General features: G+C 42.5%; 1 protein-coding gene across 3 annotated transcripts in view; it reads left to right on the forward strand.

Annotated features, from left to right (window-relative positions):
• Nucleotides 1-11,877: 11,877 nt before the first annotated feature.
• The window catches only part of cep350 (centrosomal protein 350), a 35,105-nt gene continuing 26,189 nt past the window's right edge, over nt 11,878-20,793 (forward strand). For all 3 annotated transcript variants that reach the window (XM_029632757.2, XM_029632758.2, XM_029632759.2), the window contains exons 1-10: nt 11,878-12,197; nt 13,844-13,921; nt 14,447-14,490; nt 14,661-14,775; nt 14,955-15,147; nt 15,516-16,096; nt 16,193-16,306; nt 17,124-17,237; nt 18,432-18,548; nt 20,050-20,696. In XM_029632757.2, the coding sequence (XP_029488617.2) occupies nt 13,849-13,921; nt 14,447-14,490; nt 14,661-14,775; nt 14,955-15,147; nt 15,516-16,096; nt 16,193-16,306; nt 17,124-17,237; nt 18,432-18,548; nt 20,050-20,696 (1,998 nt within the window). In that variant the 5' untranslated portion in view covers nt 11,878-12,197; nt 13,844-13,848. The remainder of the gene's footprint in view (nt 12,198-13,843; nt 13,922-14,446; nt 14,491-14,660; nt 14,776-14,954; nt 15,148-15,515; nt 16,097-16,192; nt 16,307-17,123; nt 17,238-18,431; nt 18,549-20,049; nt 20,697-20,793) is intronic.

The following is a 20,793-nucleotide window of genomic DNA, read 5'->3' on the forward strand; positions in this document are numbered from 1 at the left end:
AAATTGCTCCCATTGATGAACCAGACTGCTGGAGGTCTACAATTTTTTTTCTGAGGTCTTGGCTGATTTCTTTTGATTTTCCCATGATGTCAAGTAAAGATTAACTGAGTTTGAAGGTAGGCCTTGAAATACATCCACAGGTACACCTCCAATTGACTCAAATTATGTCAATTAGCCTATCAGAAGCTTCTGAAGCCATGACATAATTTTTGGGAATTTTCCAAGCTGTTTGAAGGCACAGTCAACATAATGTATGATAACTTCTGACCCACTGGAATTGTGATACAGTGAATTATAAGTGAAATAATCTGTCTGTAAACAATTATTGGAAAAATTACTTGTTACATGCACAAAATAGATGTCCTAACCGACTTGCCAAAACCATAGTTTGTTAACAAGAGATTTGTGGAGGCGTTGAAAAACGAGTTTTAATGACTTCAACCTAAGTGTATGTAAACTTCCAACTTCAACTGTATATATCCATACAAATGCGCATACATATATAAATGTACATATCTTTACAAAAAAAAAACATTTTATTATTTCCTGCAAACCCCCCTTAATTGGAGTAAACTCCCCCTTAATTGGAGTAAACTAATAAACAACAAAACAACAACATTTAGGCTTCTACTTCCAGCTTAAACGTGTATATATATTTTATGGACCCAATCTATTTTACAATAGTTACGTTTTGTTTGTTTTTAGTCCTGGCCTTTTAGTCCACCCCTCCCATTTATTTCTGATCCATCCAGTTTGATTTCTATTTGCTATATATTTTTAACTGTGCTATTTCACAAAGGTTTTGAACCTATATACATTTTACAGACACGTGTTATCTTGTTGTTATTAGTCCCACCCTTCAGCTCCATTCATCTATCTCTTAACACCATCCATATTGGATTTCTATTTGCCATATTTTTTAACTGTGCTGTGATGCTTCACAAAAGTTTTGAACATTTCTATTCTCATAGTTTCTACAGATTGTAAATTAAAGATATTTTTTATTGCTAAAAGTATTATTATATTATTCATAAATGTTCTATTACTTTTCAAATCAGCCAGTATTGCTATCTGCAGCAATAGCTCTAGATAAATGTTACAATAATTCAGCCATTCCTGGACCTGTGATCAAAAACGAGCTACATATGGACAGTACCAAAATAAATGATCTAATGACTGCCTCCTCGCAGAAAAATCTGCAGCGCTGAGAAGGTTGTATCCCCCATATATATATAACATTCTATTGGTTGTACAAATGTTGTATAATAATTGAAATTGTAAAATTCTAAGTTTCGAATCCGGTGTCATTTTGTGTGTCAATTCATAAACCATGGAATCGGTACATCAAAAATCTCTTCCCAACTATTTTGCAATCTATATGGTACAGGTGTCAATTTATCAAAACATTTAGTTTAGAATATGTACATAAATTCAGCAATTGCATTCTTCCATATTACTCTGTAAGCAACTGACCTATTCAAAGCTTCCTCCGGCATCTCACCATTCATCTGCCAGTAGTTATTGAACTGGGGCGGCAGGGTGGTTAGAGCGTTGGACTAGTAACCGAAAGGTTGCAAGTTCGAATCCCCGAGCTGACAAGAACAGGCAGTTAACCCACTGTTCCTAGGCCGTCATTGAAAATAAGAATTTGTTCTTAACTGACTTGCCTAAGTAAAATTAAAAATAAAATAAAACTCAACCTGCAGGAGGTTTGTTTGTTGTGATTGAGCAGGGGGCAAGGTTCTGACAGATGGGTGTGTCTTGGTGGTGCAAGGACACACCCAAGAAACACCACATCAAACCACACACCAAAACCATCTCACATTTGGCTTCTGTCATGGCTGCCAGCATTTCTTGAGGACCAAGTAAAAAACATTGACCAAATCAGTGGGTGCAGTTTCCCTTTAACTCACCATGACCAATAAGCTGAGCTTCTCATGTATTATTTCTTAACCCCACACAGTATCTCATCAAAGTCCATTGTGAATGATAATAGTTCCTCAATCCTCACACTATTTGAAAAATCTTCCCAACACCTCCCCCCCCTCGATAATCACCAAACCTATGTGTGAAAGAGCAACATATCATGATCCGATGATCCCATACATCACAACCTGCCGTGATTGGGAGTCCCATAGGGTAGCGCACTAATGGCCAGCATCATCTGGGTTAGGGTTTGGCCTGGGTAGGCCGTCATTGTAAATAAGAATTTGTTCTTAACTGACTTACCAAGTTAAATAAAGGTTAAATAAATAAAAAATAAATATATTCAGTGGAAACGTCATAAAATACCTGAACACTTTTCCCCAAAACAGCTCTGTCCCGAGCTCACTGGTGCAGGAAACTGAGCTATTTTTACTAAGTTGACAATGGAAGTTATAGGCCTACTCTGAGTTCCGTGCATTCGCTCATTTCTTTAGCCGCCAATGGATCACGGTGTATCAGTGTGTCCATATGGACACATTGGCAGGTGCTCTCGCATTAGCTGAATTTTACCTTTTAGATTTGTATAATTTGTCACAAAAATGCTCATATGAAAATCATAACTGGCATGCAGATCAGTAGAAATGGTAGGATACATTGTAAGCTTCACCAAACTTTAAGCTCAAGTGCCACCTATGAAGTGATTTGTTTGACAATCAAATGAAAACATCATGACTGGTTGTGTTCATGCCATATTAAAAGGTCATATCAAATCAAATGTATTTATAAAGCCCTTCTTACATCAGCTGATATCCCAAAGTGCTGTACAGAAACCCAGCATAAAACCCCAAACAGCAAGCAATGCAGGTGTTGAAGCACGGTGGCCAGGAAAAACTCCCTAGAAAGGTCAAAACCTAGGAAGAAACCTAGAGAGGAAACAGGCTATGAGGGGTGGCCAGTCCTCTTCTGGCTGTGCCGGGTGGAGATTATAACAGAACATGGCCAAGATGTTCAAATGTTCATAGATGACCAGCAGGGTCAAATAATAATAATCACAGTGGTTGTCGAGGGTGCAACAGGTCAGCACCTCAGGAGTAAATGTCAGTTGGCTTTTCACAGCCGATCATTCAGAGTATCTCTACCGCTCCTGCTGTCTCTAGAGAGTTGAAAACAGCAGGTCTGGGACAGGTAGCACGTCCGGTAAACAGGTCAGGGTTCCATAGCGGCAGGCAGAATAGTTGAAACTGGAGCAGCAGCACGGCCAGGTAGACTGGGGACAGCAGGGAGTCATCAGGCCAGGTAGTCCTGAGGCATGGACCCAGGGCTCAGATCCTCCGAATACATTTTTACAGTTAACTGACATGTCTTACTATAAAACCCATTAAAACATTTTTTTTTACATAAGAGGTCCAGTGAAAGAAATGTGCCCCCTATGGAAATCAAATGCCTGTCCAACTGTTTTGTTTTGGCGCCAACCCTAACCCTGACCCCAACAGGTGTACGATATCTTGACTTTCCCATTGAATGAACATGGTTTACACAGCTTTTTCAGTTCAGAGAGTGAGTGTTGACATTCAAGAGATTTTTGACTCCATAAAGCAAAGAGATTGGGCTATCATTAACATGGGCTACAGTTTACAGCTGTTCAGGTGGGGTCTAGGAAAGGGAGTCAACAAGTCCAAATCTGAGGGTACAATATGGCGATTGAGATGTAGCCCATTATGTTTACTGATCTTGCCGCCCATGCAGGCTCTGTTATTTATTGGATAAAGAAAACGAAAAATACATCTCATGACAAGTATTTTGTCCATTAGAGGACGAAAATGCTGCAATATCCTGGAAAAGACATACAATTGCGGACCCCGTGCAATGTCGTTAGAATGTATCGCGGTTGCCAACCAAAATCACTACTAGATTCCCTCCAGCAGCGCATCAAGCTCTGAAACCTCACCGAAGTGATACAGCGAAGGCTCTTCAATTTCAATGTAAATGAAGAAATGAAATATGAAAAACGTACCTTGACTCATTCCTATAGCCTGCTGTCCACGCAATGCAAAAGTTGTATGATGAGACTCTCCATGACAAAAACTACAATAAGATCTTCCAATGCTTTCAGATGGGAAATATGTACAAAGCTAAAATATATATAGATATATCAATGACTTGCGAAGACTGCTGAGAAATTGGCAGACGATCGAGCTACAAGTGTAACATTCTAACAGGCTATTTGCCTTCCCTTTTATTCTAACTGAAACGACAGTTTCACAATTTTACCTAAAGGTAATGGCTGTCTCTCCATTTTTTATCTTCGAATCCCCCCAAAAACAAAGTGTTCTTAGATAACGGACATGTCCATGTTCATCGAAGAATTTCCTTGTTGTGAATGAGAGAAGATGTAAAGATAGAGCCGGGCAGAGATACTGTATATGAGTGACTGACAGTCTGCTGAGTTTCACGTAGTCATACAGGTTAGTTCACCACAGGGGGGCTGCAAGAGCAGGGCCGGCTCTAGCATTTGGGGGGCTCTAAGCGAGATTTGGTTTGGGGGGCCCACACCTCATGGCAAAACGTTTTAGTGGCCATCCCTCTAAGTTTAGTTTTAGTTTCAAAGTTAATTTCCTGAAATTCTACACATTTTGCCATGTGGTGTACCGAAAATGTTGTAGTTTTTAAGATAGTTTTCTGCAATTTTAAACAATTTTGCAAAGTTATAATCCATGTCATGGAATTCTACTCATTTTGATATTACAAGAGAAAAACGGCTGATGCACAACCAAATTTAGAAATTGCACCTGGCGTATTCTACTGTTCTTAACTTGAGACCCGACTGAGTTCCTAATGAAAAACGTTCAGGGCCTTAAGCGACCTGTCGCTTATGCCTGAAGCCGTCCCTGCAGGAGACTCACAGTGTACTGCCAATTAAAGGATATGAGTAATTTACTGCCACCATATTGTTCATATTATGTAATAGACATAAAATAGTGCCCATGGGCCAGTTGTTATTTATTATTTTTCAACATCTTATTAGTAATAAAAAAATCTACATAATTATTTTTTTGTAATTGCCCTGTGTGTTATGTAGACCCACCCTATGAACAGGTAAGCATAAGCTTCTGGTTTTAAAATGAGTTCCTAATTCTTATAGTCATAAGCTTAAATGTTCAATGTATGACTCACCTGTGAGCGATCTCTCTAATGTTCAGACAATTTCTATTTTCTCAGCCATAGGTACCAAAGAGTGCAATGAACACATGCCACATAATACTAGACATTTAGCAGAATCCTGGAGCCAACTAATGTAATAGTATATTATAATGAGATTCAAATACTCATAATGGGACAGTTGGGAACTGAACATGTTAGACTGATGTGAACTGGTATTAGAAGGGACAATATCTTACTAGGCTAATAGGCTATAGTCATACAATTGTCACAAATAAATTAAAATGTTAGAAACTTTGCTCTGTTACAAATGTTGTATCCTGTTTTTATTGAATAAAAGGAATACCCACCAGTTTACATTGTTGACTTCATGAGGGGCGGTCATACAGACAGTCCTTGCTATACTGTACACTTTAGGATTGATAGCCATGCACCACATCCTTCAAGTGATACACAAGCTGCATGGACTACAGCCCAGATTTTGACATAGTGCAAATTTTCCTCTGATATGGCACATTGAATTTCAGCTAAATAAGGCCCTTATTAAGGAGAACCCATTAATTGATTTATATTTAAATACTGTTGTGAACGGCAGGAAAGGGAAGCGAACAATACTTTGGAAAATCTTTCAACACATTCCACCAAAATCAGGTTAACAAACAGCAAATCATGTTCAAATCAAATCAAATGTATTTATATAGCCCTTCGTACATCAGCTGATATCTCAAAGTGCTGTACAGAAACCCAGCCTAAAACCACAAACAGCAAGCAATGCAGGTGTAGAAGCACGGTGGCTAGGAAAAACTCCCTAGAAAGGCCAAAACCTAGGAAGAAACCTAGAGAGGAACCAGGCTATGTGGGGTGCCCACTCCTCTTCTGGCTGTGCCGGGTGGAGATTATAACAGAACATGGCCAAGATGTTCAAATGTTCATAAATGACCAGCATGGTCAAATAATAATAATCACAGGCAGAACAGTTGAAACTGGAGCAGCAGCACAGCCAGGTGGACTGGGACAGCAAGGAGTCATCATGTCAGGTAGTCCTGAGGCATGGTCCTAGGGCTCAGGTCCTCCGAGAGAGAGAAAGAAAGAGAGAATTAGAGAGAGCATACTTAAATTCACACAGGACACCGGATAGGACAGGAGAAGTACTCCAGATATAACAAACTGACCCTAGCCCCCCGACACAAACTACTGCAGCATAAATACTGGAGGCTGAGACAGGAGGGGTCAGGAGACACTTTGGCCCCATCCGAGGACACCCCCGGACAGGGCCAAACAGGAGTGACTCTACTAACTACTTGCTAAAGTGAATTTCAGGCTTGGACTTGAGAGTATGGCTATTGTCCTCTGTGTGTCAGTACACAACCACTTACATCTACTGCTTTGTACAGAGCTAAGGAAATAGTCTGCATTTCGATTTCAGCCCCTAGCACCTAAAAAGTGACTTGAGCTGTGAAGTTTGGTGACGGCCTTTGTACTTCTCCAAGGATTTTGCTGTTAAAGTACTCTTTTCATCCTGTTTTGCTGATCTGCTATGAGGATTTACCTATTCAACATTAATAATTTCCTTGTTGAAAGATGTTTGAGAAGAATAACCAGCAGAGGGTGCTATAGCTCTTTCTTTCAAAATGCCTAAATTGCTAGTTTGACATTTCCCAAATGCAATGTCAGTTTATGACAGTCTCTAACCATTGCCACTGTATCTAACAATTCTGTTGTGTCTTTTCTAAATGTATGCTTATGTTTACCTCTGTTTCCCTTGAAGAAACACAGTGTTTTTTTCTAGAAGGAAGGTTGGGGAGGAAATATACTTGTTGCATGGAAAGAATCTGAAGAGGGTGGGAGTGTTTTGGTGTCTGGGGGTCTGGTGTGACACTCAAATGACATGGGTGGAGCATATTAACAGAGTAGTTGTCAAAGGAAAGAAAATATTGAATGTGATGCATTGCCTGTGTGGTATGGAGTGGGGGGCAGATAGAATGGCATTGAAAATGCTATATATAGTGCTGTTAAGGTCATCACTGGATTGTGGAAGGGTAGCATACGGATCAGCAGCTCAGACATCTTTAAAAAAAAAACTAGATGTTATCCAGGCCCAAGCCCTAAGAATATGTTGTGGAGCACTCTGGACCTCCCTGGTGGCAGCGATGCAGGTAGAGTTGGGAGAGATGCCATTAAAGTTAAAAAGACAACAGCTAACCATGACATATTGGGTAAACTACAAGGACAAATGGCAAGAGTTGTGGAAAAGGGAGGGAATGGGAAGGCACCTGTATAAGATTCAGGAAAAGGTGGGGGCAGGGAGGTCCTCAGGCTGAGAGAGAAGGGAGGAAAGTGTAATCACAAAGCTGAAATTGTGACACAGAAGGCTCAATAGTACATTGAAATTGGTGGGGAAACATTGACCTGGGAGGTGTGCTCATTGTCAGGAGGAGAAGGAGACAGTGGAACACATTCTATTTCAGTGCCTGAAACATGGGAGGGAAAGGGAGTGATTGTTATTAGATTTGAGGAGTAATGGGGATGAAGAGCCAATATTAAATGAACTGGGGATGAAGTATTTAATTATGTATTTTGTTTCCTTAGGGAGACGAGAATATTGCATAGAATTTAGACCTTTCCTTTCGCTGGTCCACACTCCAGTCGAGTTGGTGGCGGTAATGCACCTTAAAGTTGTTTGCTAACCGCCAAATAATAAGAAGAAGACAGGATGGCACTTTTGAAACCCCACTTCTCCTTATATGGTTACTTTCTAAATGCCTACTCCTTTCGAAACCGCCACTTTTCCTGAGAGATTACATATCAATAGGTGGTAGCATAGAGACCATGGCAAAGTTTAATTGAAATTATCAACCCAGATTTTGGTCAATAACCTATGCCTATTGAAATAAGTAAATCTTGCAAAAAGGCCATGTTTGTTATCTTAACATCTGGCGCATAATAACGGCACAATTGCCAGAAAATAGCCTATCATACCTTGGTGGTTTGAGCCCTGAAAGCTGTGGTATATCAGACCGTGTACAGTGTACCACAGGAATTATTATTTTTTCATTTAACTTGGCAAGTCAGTTAAGAACCAATTCTTATTTACAATGATGGCCTACACCGGCCAAACCTGGACAACACAGGGCCAATTGTGTACCGCCATATGGGACTCCCAATCACAGCCGGTTGTGATACAGACTGGTTTCGAACTAGCACTGAGATGCAGTGCCTTAGACCACTGCGCCCCTCAGGAGCCAAAATTACACAACTTTTTTTTTTACTGTTCTAATTATGTTGGTAACCAGTGAATAATAGCAATAAGGCACATCAGAAGTTTATGGTATATGGCCAATATACCACGGCTAAGGGCTGTGTCCTAAGAACACACCTCTGGCCTTATTGCTTAATCATAGCAGTCAAAACAAGTTAAATCGACATCCATTGACAGAACATTATCTGGCGAGTTTAATAAGGGTGATTTATATTTTCTCTTGTGACATACTCTTAAATGGTCAAGAATTATTATTTTGATAGAAAAGTACATTTAGCTTCTTAGTCTTTGTCATTAAAAATTGCGTTGATATTCCTTCTTAATTCGCTTGATAACGGGTTTATTAGATGAATGTTGCAACTCCTATCTTGCTGGCAAATATTTATTGGGCTAGTTGTCAGGCCTTTTTGGCAGCTATTGAGGGGTGAAGGGTCTAGATATTTTTGCTAGACCTGGAAACGCTTCCTTGACCCATCTTCCTCTACTTTCTTCACTGCCTCAGCATACGACACCATCTCCACTAATCTAACCCTGGTGCCTCTCTCGCACCAGACATTTCTGGTCCCCCCTGGCTAAACATGGTGCACAGCATCAGGAAGTAGCATTTGCCACTCTAGCCCTTCATCATGACTCTCACTTCTATAACATTACACATAAGAGTCATTAGATGAAGGCCTCTTCTGTATGGGGAAGCCCCGACATTCGGTCTGAATATTAACACGTATTGCTTGCGGTACGATTTTGGAAGCATAAGGACCTTATCTTTCATATCAGCGAAAAATAATATAATAATAAGCAAAAGGTTAAATTGATACACACCTTTATACGGTTAGGGTTCCCACAAAGCCATATCTCACTGTTACAGCTCATGTTTACAGAATACATATGGTAGAAAGGAAGACCTCCGGTGCTAATTGGCTATCTAGCATGCTCCCTGATGTGTGTAAAGGAAGAAGTTTGCAAGAAACATGTCATGTTTCTTGTTTTATTCCAATCTTTGCAAACAAAGTACATGTAAACAAACACCATATAGCCTCAACACATGGTTAAAACTATAATTTGGATGTCATGGATGGTCAGTCCTTGCATCCGTAGCTATGTTTATGCATTTGAGAGTGGTTACATTTATTTAGCGCCATCCCTCAGCTTTTTACCGAAAAAGGTGCGGGATCTTCGCGTTGTCGTTGTTTCAACGGCTGTTTTCTGCTTTAAGTAGTAATGGTAGGCTCCTTATGAGTACAACTTGGGCAATATCCACTAGCACGGTGGTGGGGGGAAAAAGACCATATGCATATTTTTCTTCTTTTTTCCCCCCGGCGTCACGCCATCAAAACTATGAAATAACACATATGGAATCATTTAGTAACCAAAAAAGTGTTAAATAAATCAAAATATATTTTGTATTTGAGATTCTTCAAAGTAGCCACTCGTTGCCTTGATGACAGGTTTGCACACTCTTGGCATTCTCTCAACCAGGCTTCATGAGATAGTCAACTGGAATGCATTGGTCACCCATGGTTTGCCAGGTCTGTGATAAGATATTGTATGTAAAATAATGAATTTGAAAAATGTATCTGCAGTGTATGTTTGTTAGCTAGCTAGCCAGACAGTTTTAGAGGAATGATTTCATACATATTTCTAATTAACTGCCAATATGCCAACATCTATTTCAAACAGTGCAGTCAATCCACAGCCATACACTGCTGTCTCAGATCAGATGACGATGTGTAACAGCTTCAGTCAGTTTAGATGAAGGGGAGGAGGCAGGTTAAAGAAGGATTTTTAAGCCTTGAGACAATTGAGACATAGTTTGTGTATGTGTGCCATTCAGAGCGTGAATGGGCAAGTTCCTTTGAACAGGGTATGGTAGTACAGTTTTGGCTTGAGTGTGACAAGAACTGCAATGCTGCTGGGTTTTTCACTCTCAACAGTTTCCCGAATGGTCCAGCAAACTTAACACTCATCCATATATTTATATGGATATTCTTATTCCAGCCCTTTACTTAGATGTGTGTGTATTAGGTAGTTGTTGTGGAATTGTTAGATTACTTAATTGATATTAGATATTACTGCACTGTCGGAACTAGAAGCACAAGCATTTCGCTACACTCGCAATAACATCTGCTAACCATGTGTATGTGACCAATAAGATTTGATTTGGAAGCATTGGCGAAAATAAGTATTGATATTGTGTCATATAATAGCACTCACAGCTTTCCAAGAAAACAGCATCTGAGACATTTATGTTCTGTTTACATATATTTAGAGCTTATTTATACAGAAAATGTGTATACAATATTTTAATAGTCAATATTTTAGGTTGACTATAATTCCACTACGCAATTTCTGATATTACATGCCATTTATTTTCCTGTAAAAGACGGAAATGCAGCACCTATGCCTCTACTGTTATTCATTCCAATTAGACTGGTTTTGGATTACCAAAATGGCTGCCATTTTTGACCCTTTATGGAACTTTGAGGATTTAAGACAACTACGCCTCTGGCTTTGGTGCATTTGAGATAACTCGGAAACTCTGACACTTGGAAACAGTTTGTAGAAAGATTATGCCGCGTTGAAGTGCTAATCGGAACTAGAAAACTCTGACATTTCTGACTTGAATTTTTTTTTGGAATAATTATGAGCTCCGAGTTGCCCACTTAAAAGTACCAGAATCAACCAATAGGAAGAAGTTCTAAGCAAATAATTGACGTTCAATATTAACTCTGAGGTTCCGAGATTCCGACTTCAGGAACGTAGCATGTCTATTGCCGCGTTTACTTGCTATCAGAAACTCGGAACCTCCGAGTTAAAATAAATGTAAATTATTTGCATAGCCCGTTCTGTTGGTTGATTTTGTACCTTCTCAAGTGATCATATTTCTACAGCGAGTTAGCAAATTGGACATTTCCTAGTTTATAGGTCCGACTATCACGAAAACGCGACACATGGTTATAGGACGCGTTAGCAAGTCGGTAATGTCAGAGTTTCTTAGGGTGCGCTCTGGTCGTTCGTAAATTCAGAGCATTGTCAGATGGTCCGTTTGTAAATTCAGAGCACACACTGGACGCTCTGGCCAAGGAGTTGGGTTGATCCGAGCGCAAAGACCTCACGGCAGTCAAGCACCCAAGCTAACTGGCTGACGTTGGCTAGCTTGCTACCTACTTCCAGACACAAATGAGAGAACGCCTCAACTCTGACCATTTTACTCGCCCTAGCAGAGCTGGTAAAAGCTGTTTTCATGTTATCCAGAGCGTTGGTGACTGTAACTGTGCTGCAGGCAACAATTTAATTATGCTTCTTTGCCGACGTTTACTGACACCGGCCATATTCAACGGGTATTGAGCGTTAGTAGATTAATCAGCTATTCTGCGCTCTTGCACACTCTGACGAGAATGCTCTGAAATCGTAGTAGATAACCAGAGTGAATTTACGAACGCACTCTTCGTTCCGACTCGAACTTGAACGTAGTTTCGTGTTGTGAAATCACGTTTCCACCTCCCGCGAGGTTCTGCGGCACCAGTTTCCTGTAGTTATTTTGTCAATGGCGGACAGTCAACGTAACGGACGGGGAATATCAACACTGTAACCCGGGAAAAGACAACCTGAAACGCGGGTGGCTAATTATTAATAGAAGCCTTAAACCAAACTCTCCAATACTGAGGCTTTGATAACAGGCGACAGACCTCTGGAAATAAGTTATATGGTTGATGCTAACAAGCTAGCTGGCTAAAATCTGACAGTAGCCTAGCTACAGTAGCAGCGGCCTGGGGTTTTGTAAAAGTTGGATTTTCTGACCAGCTAGCTAGCATCACTAGCCATGGACATCTAGATCGGAACGTCACCCGTACCGGTATGTGGCCACGATTGGCATCTTTTTGAAGTTGTGCAAAATTGCCTTTAAACTAAGCCCCAAACTAACTTTAGCCTTATAGCTAGCTAGAAAGTTAGCTATTTAGCTAATGTCGATTAGCCACAGAAGAACAATCATACTGAAGATAGTTTTATTAATATACATAGATACTAGTAGTAGCTAGCTAGTTTTCAATACAATGTGTGGTGTAAATCCCCCTTCGGCAAATCCTTAGTTACCTAGGTAACTAACGTTAGCTAGCTAACAATTTTACCTAACTAGTTAACTACTGTAGCTAGCTTCACTGCGGAGTCAGCTTTTCTTGATTGATTTAGTCTCTCATCTAGACATTGAGACAACTAGCTAACGTTAGCTACTTGCAAGTGACCGATGTTGTGCTTCAATGTGGACACCTGGACAGTCATGTTTATGTGAATAATTCTATACAAAACGCAGCCTAAGTTGATTTAACTTTTGTGTTGGCAGCCTTACCTTAGTTTTTCTATTAGAGACAGGTAGCTAGCTAGAATAACACCATTTAAGGAAACGATTTATTGCAGATTTATATTAGTAATGATGAATAATGGCTTTTCAAACTTAAAAACACAAACTGTAGTTAACCTTGTGTGCCCAGTTATTACACTTTTATTACAAAGTTGCTGCATTTAAAGTATTTGTTTTTGCCTACAATGCCTGATAATTTGCATTGTATGTAGTGAACGAATTGTTGGGGCAGATCTCATATTTTATTAAACACGTTGAACTGTGGAAGTCACTTTCAGTTGGCAGAGAGACCGTAAAAAGTGGTAGGGTGTATGAGTGTATAGAGGAGCGTGTATGGGGAGTAGGCTAGATCTTGAATGTAACCATAGCATTTGCAATAGTCATTCATGCTAGCCTGAACTGACCACCTTCAAGGAAGTGTTATGTGTTGTTTATGAGGAAACTGTCTTGACATGAGAGGAATGCATGAAGTGTGACATATAAGATGCCAGAATGTCCTGTTTTTTTTCTTCATTTGAACACATCTAGGTAAAGGGATCATTATTGGTTTATTTAACAAAATCTTAACACTGGGAGAGGGACATGCATTGATTGTGTGCAGCCCTATGAGACTCCTAATCACGACTGGATGTGATACAGTCTGGATTCGAATCAGGGACTGTAGTGACGCCTCTTGCACAGAGATGCAGTGCTTTAGACCGCTGTGCCACTTGGGAGCCAAATACATAAACCTTGTTAGTTATTTGCTGTAGGACCAGTTTTAAATGGTAGTGCAACCTCTCTTGAGTTAGCAGTCTGTCATGAAAATCCATTTCCTAGAGAACCATATATATATGTATAATTCTTCCTGTTTTGACCCACTGCACATAGAGGTGCTTGTCCCAGTCACTTTGATTATCTGCCTGCCACTATATTTAATGTTGTGTTTGGCTTCAGTGTTTCTGCTGAGGCAGTTTGTATTCTGTGTACTCTGTTTTCCGAGGTAGATGGCAGCATAAAAGTACTGCTGCTGACATTACATTCCTTTTTCTCATTTACAGCTACACAGTAAACTGTATTTATTGATCAGATGATTGTCTTGGTGAAGTGTTATCAAGTATATTTCCGTACTTCATTACTGTCCTCTACTATTCCAATTGAAGGTGTGATGTGGAGCTCCAAGCGGAGTGAGCCACACCTGACTCCCCCGGTGCAGCCTACTGGGCAGGACAACGGGAGAGGTCAGCTTCTTAATGTCTCTTATGCTATTATTATCCTTTTTATATCAGTGCAACATCCTACTGTCTGGCACACTGAAGTAATAAGGACTTGGGATACCCCTCCATGTCACCTCAAATGTGTCTATCCCAGCAGGTTGGTGTTAGCTTAATTGGGGAGAATGGGCTCGATTTAATGACTGGAGTTGAATGGTATCAAATTCATCAAACACATGGATTCCAGGTGTTTGATGAATGGTATCAAATTCATCAAACACATGGATTCCAGGTGTTTGATGAATGGTATCAAATTCATCAAACACATGGATTCCAGGTGTTTGATGAATGGTATCAAATTCATCAAACACATGGATTCCAGGTGTTTGATGCCGTTCCATTTGTTCTGTTCTGGACATTATTATGATCCGTCCTCCCCTCAGCAGCCTTCTGTGGTGTCTATGGGGCTGCAAAGACGTTGTTTACCTTTTTGTGTTGCCTTTTTTCTTTAGCCCCGTGTTTCTTTTCACTGAAATGCCTTTCTCCACTCAGAGCTGTCAGCTGCATGGACAAGTCTGAATCAGACCAAAGCTGCTGTAAGTAAACCAATATTTACATTGTCTGATTTTGCTGTTTCTCTCTGAGGGGAGACACCCTTAATGTAATGACTCATGGCCTGTGGTATTTGTGATGTCTGTCTGGACTCTGAAGTGAGTTTTTGTTCTACATTGTGTATCTGAGGCAGGCACTCTTGTTTTCCTTGCAGTTGCGGCACATTGAGAACCGCCTGGAGGCAGCTCCTGGCTCTGGGGTTCTGCTGGAATCCATCATGGATACAAAGAAAAGCTCTGGGGGCGCCACAAGGAAAGTCAGCCGCAGGGGTGAGGCACCCAATGGGATAGCTAATCCTTGGAAGCCATGGTTACTATTTATAGAACAAGGTTCTCCCTCGAACTGGACTTGGCAGCAGGCATCATCATTACTTTGCAGATACAAGTGTAATTCATTTTGCATTGCAAGGTTAGTTTGCAGGGATCTAACCCTATCTCTCCTGACTCAGATGGGCGGCGCACAGAGGACTGCTCTCAGGCAGGTGGAACCTCCAAGTCCAGCACAAGAAGTCGTCGCAGCCCAGACAAGAGCTCCCGCAGCCCAGACAAGAGCTCCCGCAGCCCCCTGAGGAACACCACACAGGACAGCAATGTCCGTAGGAACAACTGTGTGGAGTTCAAGGAGCCTCTGGCTTCCTATAGGTATGCATTGTTAACACACTCAGATTTTTATGAGATGTTTTTGTTTTTTAAGTCAGAAGTGCATTTCCACCGTATTTACTCATGTTTGCTGTGACTGAGTGGAGGTTGTGCTATGATACAGGACAAAAGGTTGTTTTTTCAGTCCCTGTCTGTAATCCTATGAGGCCTGCTGTCAGAGGATGGTTGTTAAGTGGCTACTTTAAAATAGTCCTTTTATACTAATAACCGCCACATCTACATGTGTAAGTCTCATGCCATTCAAAGCCATATGATCTTGACATCTCCCACTCGAGTAGCTTGTTTTCTGAGGTTTTTGTAAATAGCAACTAGCCAATTTGTTTCTGCTCTAATCACCCTGCTCCCCCCAGGGAAGCGACTCCACCACCCCTGACCTCCTCACAGCTGGAGGCCCACAGTCTGCAGTCCGAGGTGGCTAACCCCCCTCCCCCGGACTCCCGTCTCAGCCAGCTGGTCTACCAGAGCGACACCCGAGACCAGCAAACCCGCCGAGACCTGGACAGCACACACTCGTCTGCTCTGGACAGCACCGTGGTGCGCTACCTCAACGACCGGCCCGCGCTGGACGCCCTGCGTCCCCCAAGCCACGCTACTGCAGCCAGAGACCCTCACAGGGAGGAGGGCCCGGAGGACAGGCCCAAAGCACACACCCTGGAGTGCCCGGCACCACCCTCAGCAGAGAACTCTTCGTCCTCCAGTCCTGGCTCAGCCTCCCAGCGGCTGGAAAACTTAAGGCGAAGGCAGCCGGACGACAAACTGGAGAAGCTGAAGGAGCGGATCCGCAGGCAGAGAGAGCACCTGGAGGAGGCTGCAGAGAGAGACGGTTTGCTGGGGTACCTGGATCAGACAGTGGGCATCGCTGGAGCTGTGGCTAAAACCACGGCTAAAGTGCGCAAAGTGGCAGCCGCACCTCCTGCACCTGTATACAAAGGTAAGGTCCACTGGAGAGATGCAGTTACACTGGATGTAAAAATAGCATTACAAAATGCCTTCAAACCAAATCTTATGTAACCCAATCCCATTTCAGGTTTCAGCAGTAGTGAGACAAAGATCCGCACTCCTGATGGGAAAGTGTGGCGAGAGGAGGAGTTCCACAACCTGAGCAGAGAGATCTACAGAGACCTGTCTCGCCAGCTCTCAGGTGGGCATCGAGCAGTAGATGTCAGATCACAGAACACACACTATTATATGCTACATAATAATCCCTGTAGTACAGAGTTGTAGGTTGTGACTCAATGCACTTTTGAGATGAACTGCCAACTCATCGACGTTCAATAGAGTCGATGGGCTGTTGAGATCAAATGGCATCAAATGGACAGTGTAGTTGGTTGTCCTGTTTCATAATAGGCTATAAATGTATCTGACAGTCCTGTTTCAAGCTCCTTTGCATAAATGCTGCTCTGCTTTTTCAAACTGCCCTGGAGATTAGATGGCATTAGATACGCACCAGTACTTTCAGGAGGACTGAGACCTATTTGACCTATCCCAATCAACTGTTTCCTTCAAGAAATAATGTTACTGTCCTTTTTGATACGAGGATAATGCTGAGATAGAAATACCACCAAAGAAATCTGAGTGTTCTCTTTTTTAAATTTAGGAAAACTTGATGACTGCGCTGAGGTTTTCGCTGCAGCAGACTTTCCTTGCATTTTGCCACAACTGCAGCACGGCTCATTTCCCATAGTTTTGTATGACTACTTGAAGATTTTTCTTCTCTCAAAGTCTCTTTTCTTTGTCCTCTCTGGCTCTCTGCTGATTCCTGGGCTTCCACCCAAGTGTAGGAGCCAAAGCGCTCAGCTTCTTCATTTACACTGACACAGTCCACCAGCTTCCTATTCAATAGCTTTGTTTTGCATTCAGATTTTTTTGTTGGGCTGCTTTTTGTAATTTGATAGTTCTGTTCATTTCCACTCTTTGGTGCTCAGACTGTCATGTCATCTCCTTTCTCCCCATTTTAGACAGTACCAAGCCCCAGCAGCGGCCCACAGAGAAGGCTAAGGAGAGGAAGCCGTCCAAGCCTGTGAGGAAAGTCCATAAATCAGCTCCTGTTCCTGACCCAAAGACCAAGCCAGGTTGGATCTTTTTCCTCTTTCTCTTTCTTTCTTTCAATCCCCCCCAGTAGTGCTTACTCATCCTGGGTCTATGAATTCAATAGAAGATGTCAAACTTACTTCAATATTGTGTGTAGGTTAGGTGATAATACTCATTAATAATCATTGTGAAGCCAAGGGGTCTTTCACAAAGGGGAATCCCCCTCCAGTAGGAGACTACAAATCACATTTATTTTGGTTCATCAGTTACTGTGCAGTATGCACACTGAACCAGAGCAGGCGTATCACAGTGAATACATTTGGCAGGCCCGTACCACAGAAGGCCTCTCTTAACTGTGTGCTAGTCAACAGGCCCCTCTGTTTGTGTGTGAGTGCCAGCATTTAGTCTCTTATCTTCAAAGATATGTCCAGAATGTATGATTGCAAGCAAGCAGCGGCTTAGAGGCACGCTATCTGGAATGCAGATACTCGCCATACCAGCTCTCACAGCTGAGAACAGACACCCTTTAACAGGGCCCATACCAGTCTCTCAATTTCATTTAAGGGCCTTTATTGGCATGGGAAACTTATGTTTACATTGCCAAAGATAGTGAAATAGATAATAAACAAAAGTGAAATAAAAAATGTACAGTTAACATTACACTCACAAAAGCTCCAAAAGAAAAGACATTTGAAATGTCATTAAGTCTATATACAGTATTGTAATGATGTACAAAAGGGAAAATAAACAAACATCTCTCTCTCCGTCCCAGTGCAGTGGAAAGTGAGATGAATGTGGTATAACCTAGTCTTATCCTGTCACCCAGCTATCCTCCCCTTCTACCCTGCTGCTGGCCTCTGCTCCCAGTCCGCTCACTAAAAATAGCCCTCTGAAATCTGTGATCAAGTTCCTTTACAAAACAGAAACAGCTGCTGGTCTTTAAATTTTCTAAGTTGATTTCAGATGGTGCATAATTGAGCCAAACTCATTAAATTTGATGATGCTGCTCTAAAATAATGAATCTCCAAAGATGTTCAAAGTAGAGAGAGAAATCATGTTTTTGTCTCTCTTTTGGGGACATGAAGATCCTTGCACTTCAAAGGGTTTCATGTGATTCATTTTAGTTGTATATCTTGGCCGTCTGAGAAACAATCCTAACGTAAGTCATTACTGCAGAACTCAACACTGATTATGACCTTCTGTGTGTTTACTTTCCGTCTTCGCTGTTGCTGCAGTGATCAGCACCACGTCATGGCGGGAGGGCCAGAAGATGGTGAAGATGGTACTGGGTCCCGCTCCACGTCTGCCTCGAGAGCAAAGGCCAGAGCCCACAGACAGACTGGCCAGGACAGGTGGGATTTGAGACCTGCATACTACCCTCACTCCTCTCTGCTCTGCTTGGCCTTCTCCCCCCTCTTCTCCAACCCCTCCCCTCTCCTCCACCCCCTCTTCGTTCCACCTCGCCTACACCCCTCACCCATCTCGCTCATCCCCCTCCACTACATTTACAGGCAAATCAAATCTAACTTTATTTGTCAGCACTATGAAAACCAGACAGCAGTTAGTGGTCTGGCAAAACAAAAAATGTGTGACAAAGCAATCGTGTTAGTAGTGGATATTGTTACAGTATATGTGGTGTTGATTTCATGTTAAAAGGCATACAGTGCCCTGCGACAGACAGTCGACATTGCTAAAGAAATATCAATAAATAAAGAGGTTGTCGTCTCTTCCAGCACACAGGCACATTAGCAAACATTGGCTGTCAGTGACCGGAATTAATTACGATTGACTCGCTGTGTCTGACTGACTGCACAATTCAGCACGGTCTGGTTTCCAGTGGTTGTCCCTGTCAGCACGGTCTGGTTTCCAGTGGTTGTCCCGGTCAGCACGGTCTGGTTTCCAGTGGTTGTCCCTGTCAGCACGGTCTGGTTTCCAGTGGTTGTCCCTGTCAGCACGGTCTGGTTTCCAGTGGTTGTCCCTGTCAGCACGGTCTGGTTTCCAGTGGTTGTCCCTGTCAGCACGGTCTGGTTTCCAGTGGTTGTCCCTGTCAGCACGGTCCCAGTGGTTGTCCCTGTCAGCACGGTCTGGTTTCCAGTGGTTGTCCCTGTCAGCACGGTCTGGTTTCCAGTGGTTGTCCCTGTCAGCACGGTCTGGTTTCCAGTGGTTGTCCCTGTCAGCACGGTCTGGTTTCCAGTGGTTGTCCCTGTCAGCACGGTCTGGTTTCCAGTGGTTGTCCCTGTGCTAGACTCAAATACACAGGGGGGAATTGGAGTGAGGCATAAAGGGTTGTACTGCCACTATTCTAAGACAATAACAGATCAGCCAGGTCTGAGTTCACATAACATATCATACAGCTAATGCATCTAGCCATGTCTACTTCTTATCCGTGTTCATAAACATTAACTAGTCAAAAGTTGCTACTACTAGAATTGGGATAATTTGCTAAAATCTTTTGACTTGAGGACTACAATTAAAAACAGTTGCTAAATGGAATCAGAGTTGAATCTAAAGGATTTCAGCCTTGGCATTCTAAACATTCTCATTTTGTAAGCTAGCTAACGTTAGCATAACAAACTAGCTACTTCTGTGCAAATTAAGTGTTTGTTGTTATTTAAAGAAACACCTGTGAAAGTGTTTATGGTTGAACTTTGAAGTTTTCCTTATAAAACTTATTGCTCAACTTGAAAAAATGGAGATGTGATTAAATGCCTAAAAAACAAAACAATGCTGTTAAAAATGTTAACTTTGACAGCCCTAATGGCGACCAATATTTCCCACCTAATCATGCACTCAAAACATTTTCCTTTCAGTCACCAAAAGGTTGCCCTTTGTGTCTTCACAAATCTTTTCCAGGACCCCTTCCCCGGTCAAATTCAGACCACCGTCCGGAGCTGAAGCATCGGTCCAGACCCAGCAGCCGAGACAGGACCACCCATCCCAACCTTCAGTCTGCAGGCCCAGCCAAGGACAGGGCCCCCAACACAGACGACCTCTCTGCAGATATCCGGGGCATCCTGGATGACCTGCAGCTGAAGAGCAGAGCCGAGGAGCGAGGTCCAGCGGATCCCAGGAGAGGTTCAGAGTCCAGGGCCAGAACCACAGCATGGACGACTGGTGGCTCCTCCTTATGGGGCTCCCGAAGTGCCAGCCCTGCCAAGCGCAACAAGCCGGAGCCCTCAGAACCAGCGCCCAGGAAGAGGCACTACGACTCCGACTCAGTGCGCCAGTACATCGCCCGGCAACAGGAGGAGCGCAAGAGACGTCAGGTGGAGGAGCGGAGGGCCCAGAGGGAGGAGGCGGAGAGGAAGAGCCAACGTCTGCAGGAGCTGTACAGGAAGCAGAGAGAGGGGGTAGCCAATAAGGGCCCTGCACTACCGGAAAGCCCAGTACAGAAACGCCTGCAGGAGACCTACACCAAACTACTTCTGGAACAGGCTCAGCTAGGAGAGGAACCTCTGCCTTCCCAGACACAGCCAGCATCTGCCACAGTCATTTACCAGGTAAAGGCATCTTTAGTTCTAATGGGGATGAAGCCCTCACCGTCCCCTTACTCGCATGGCATGCTTTAGTGAAAATGGGGATGGCATGGCCGGTGTG

This window comes from Oncorhynchus nerka, linkage group LG24 (assembly GCF_034236695.1).
Source record: "Oncorhynchus nerka isolate Pitt River linkage group LG24, Oner_Uvic_2.0, whole genome shotgun sequence".
Classification (NCBI taxonomy): domain Eukaryota; kingdom Metazoa; phylum Chordata; class Actinopteri; order Salmoniformes; family Salmonidae; genus Oncorhynchus; species Oncorhynchus nerka.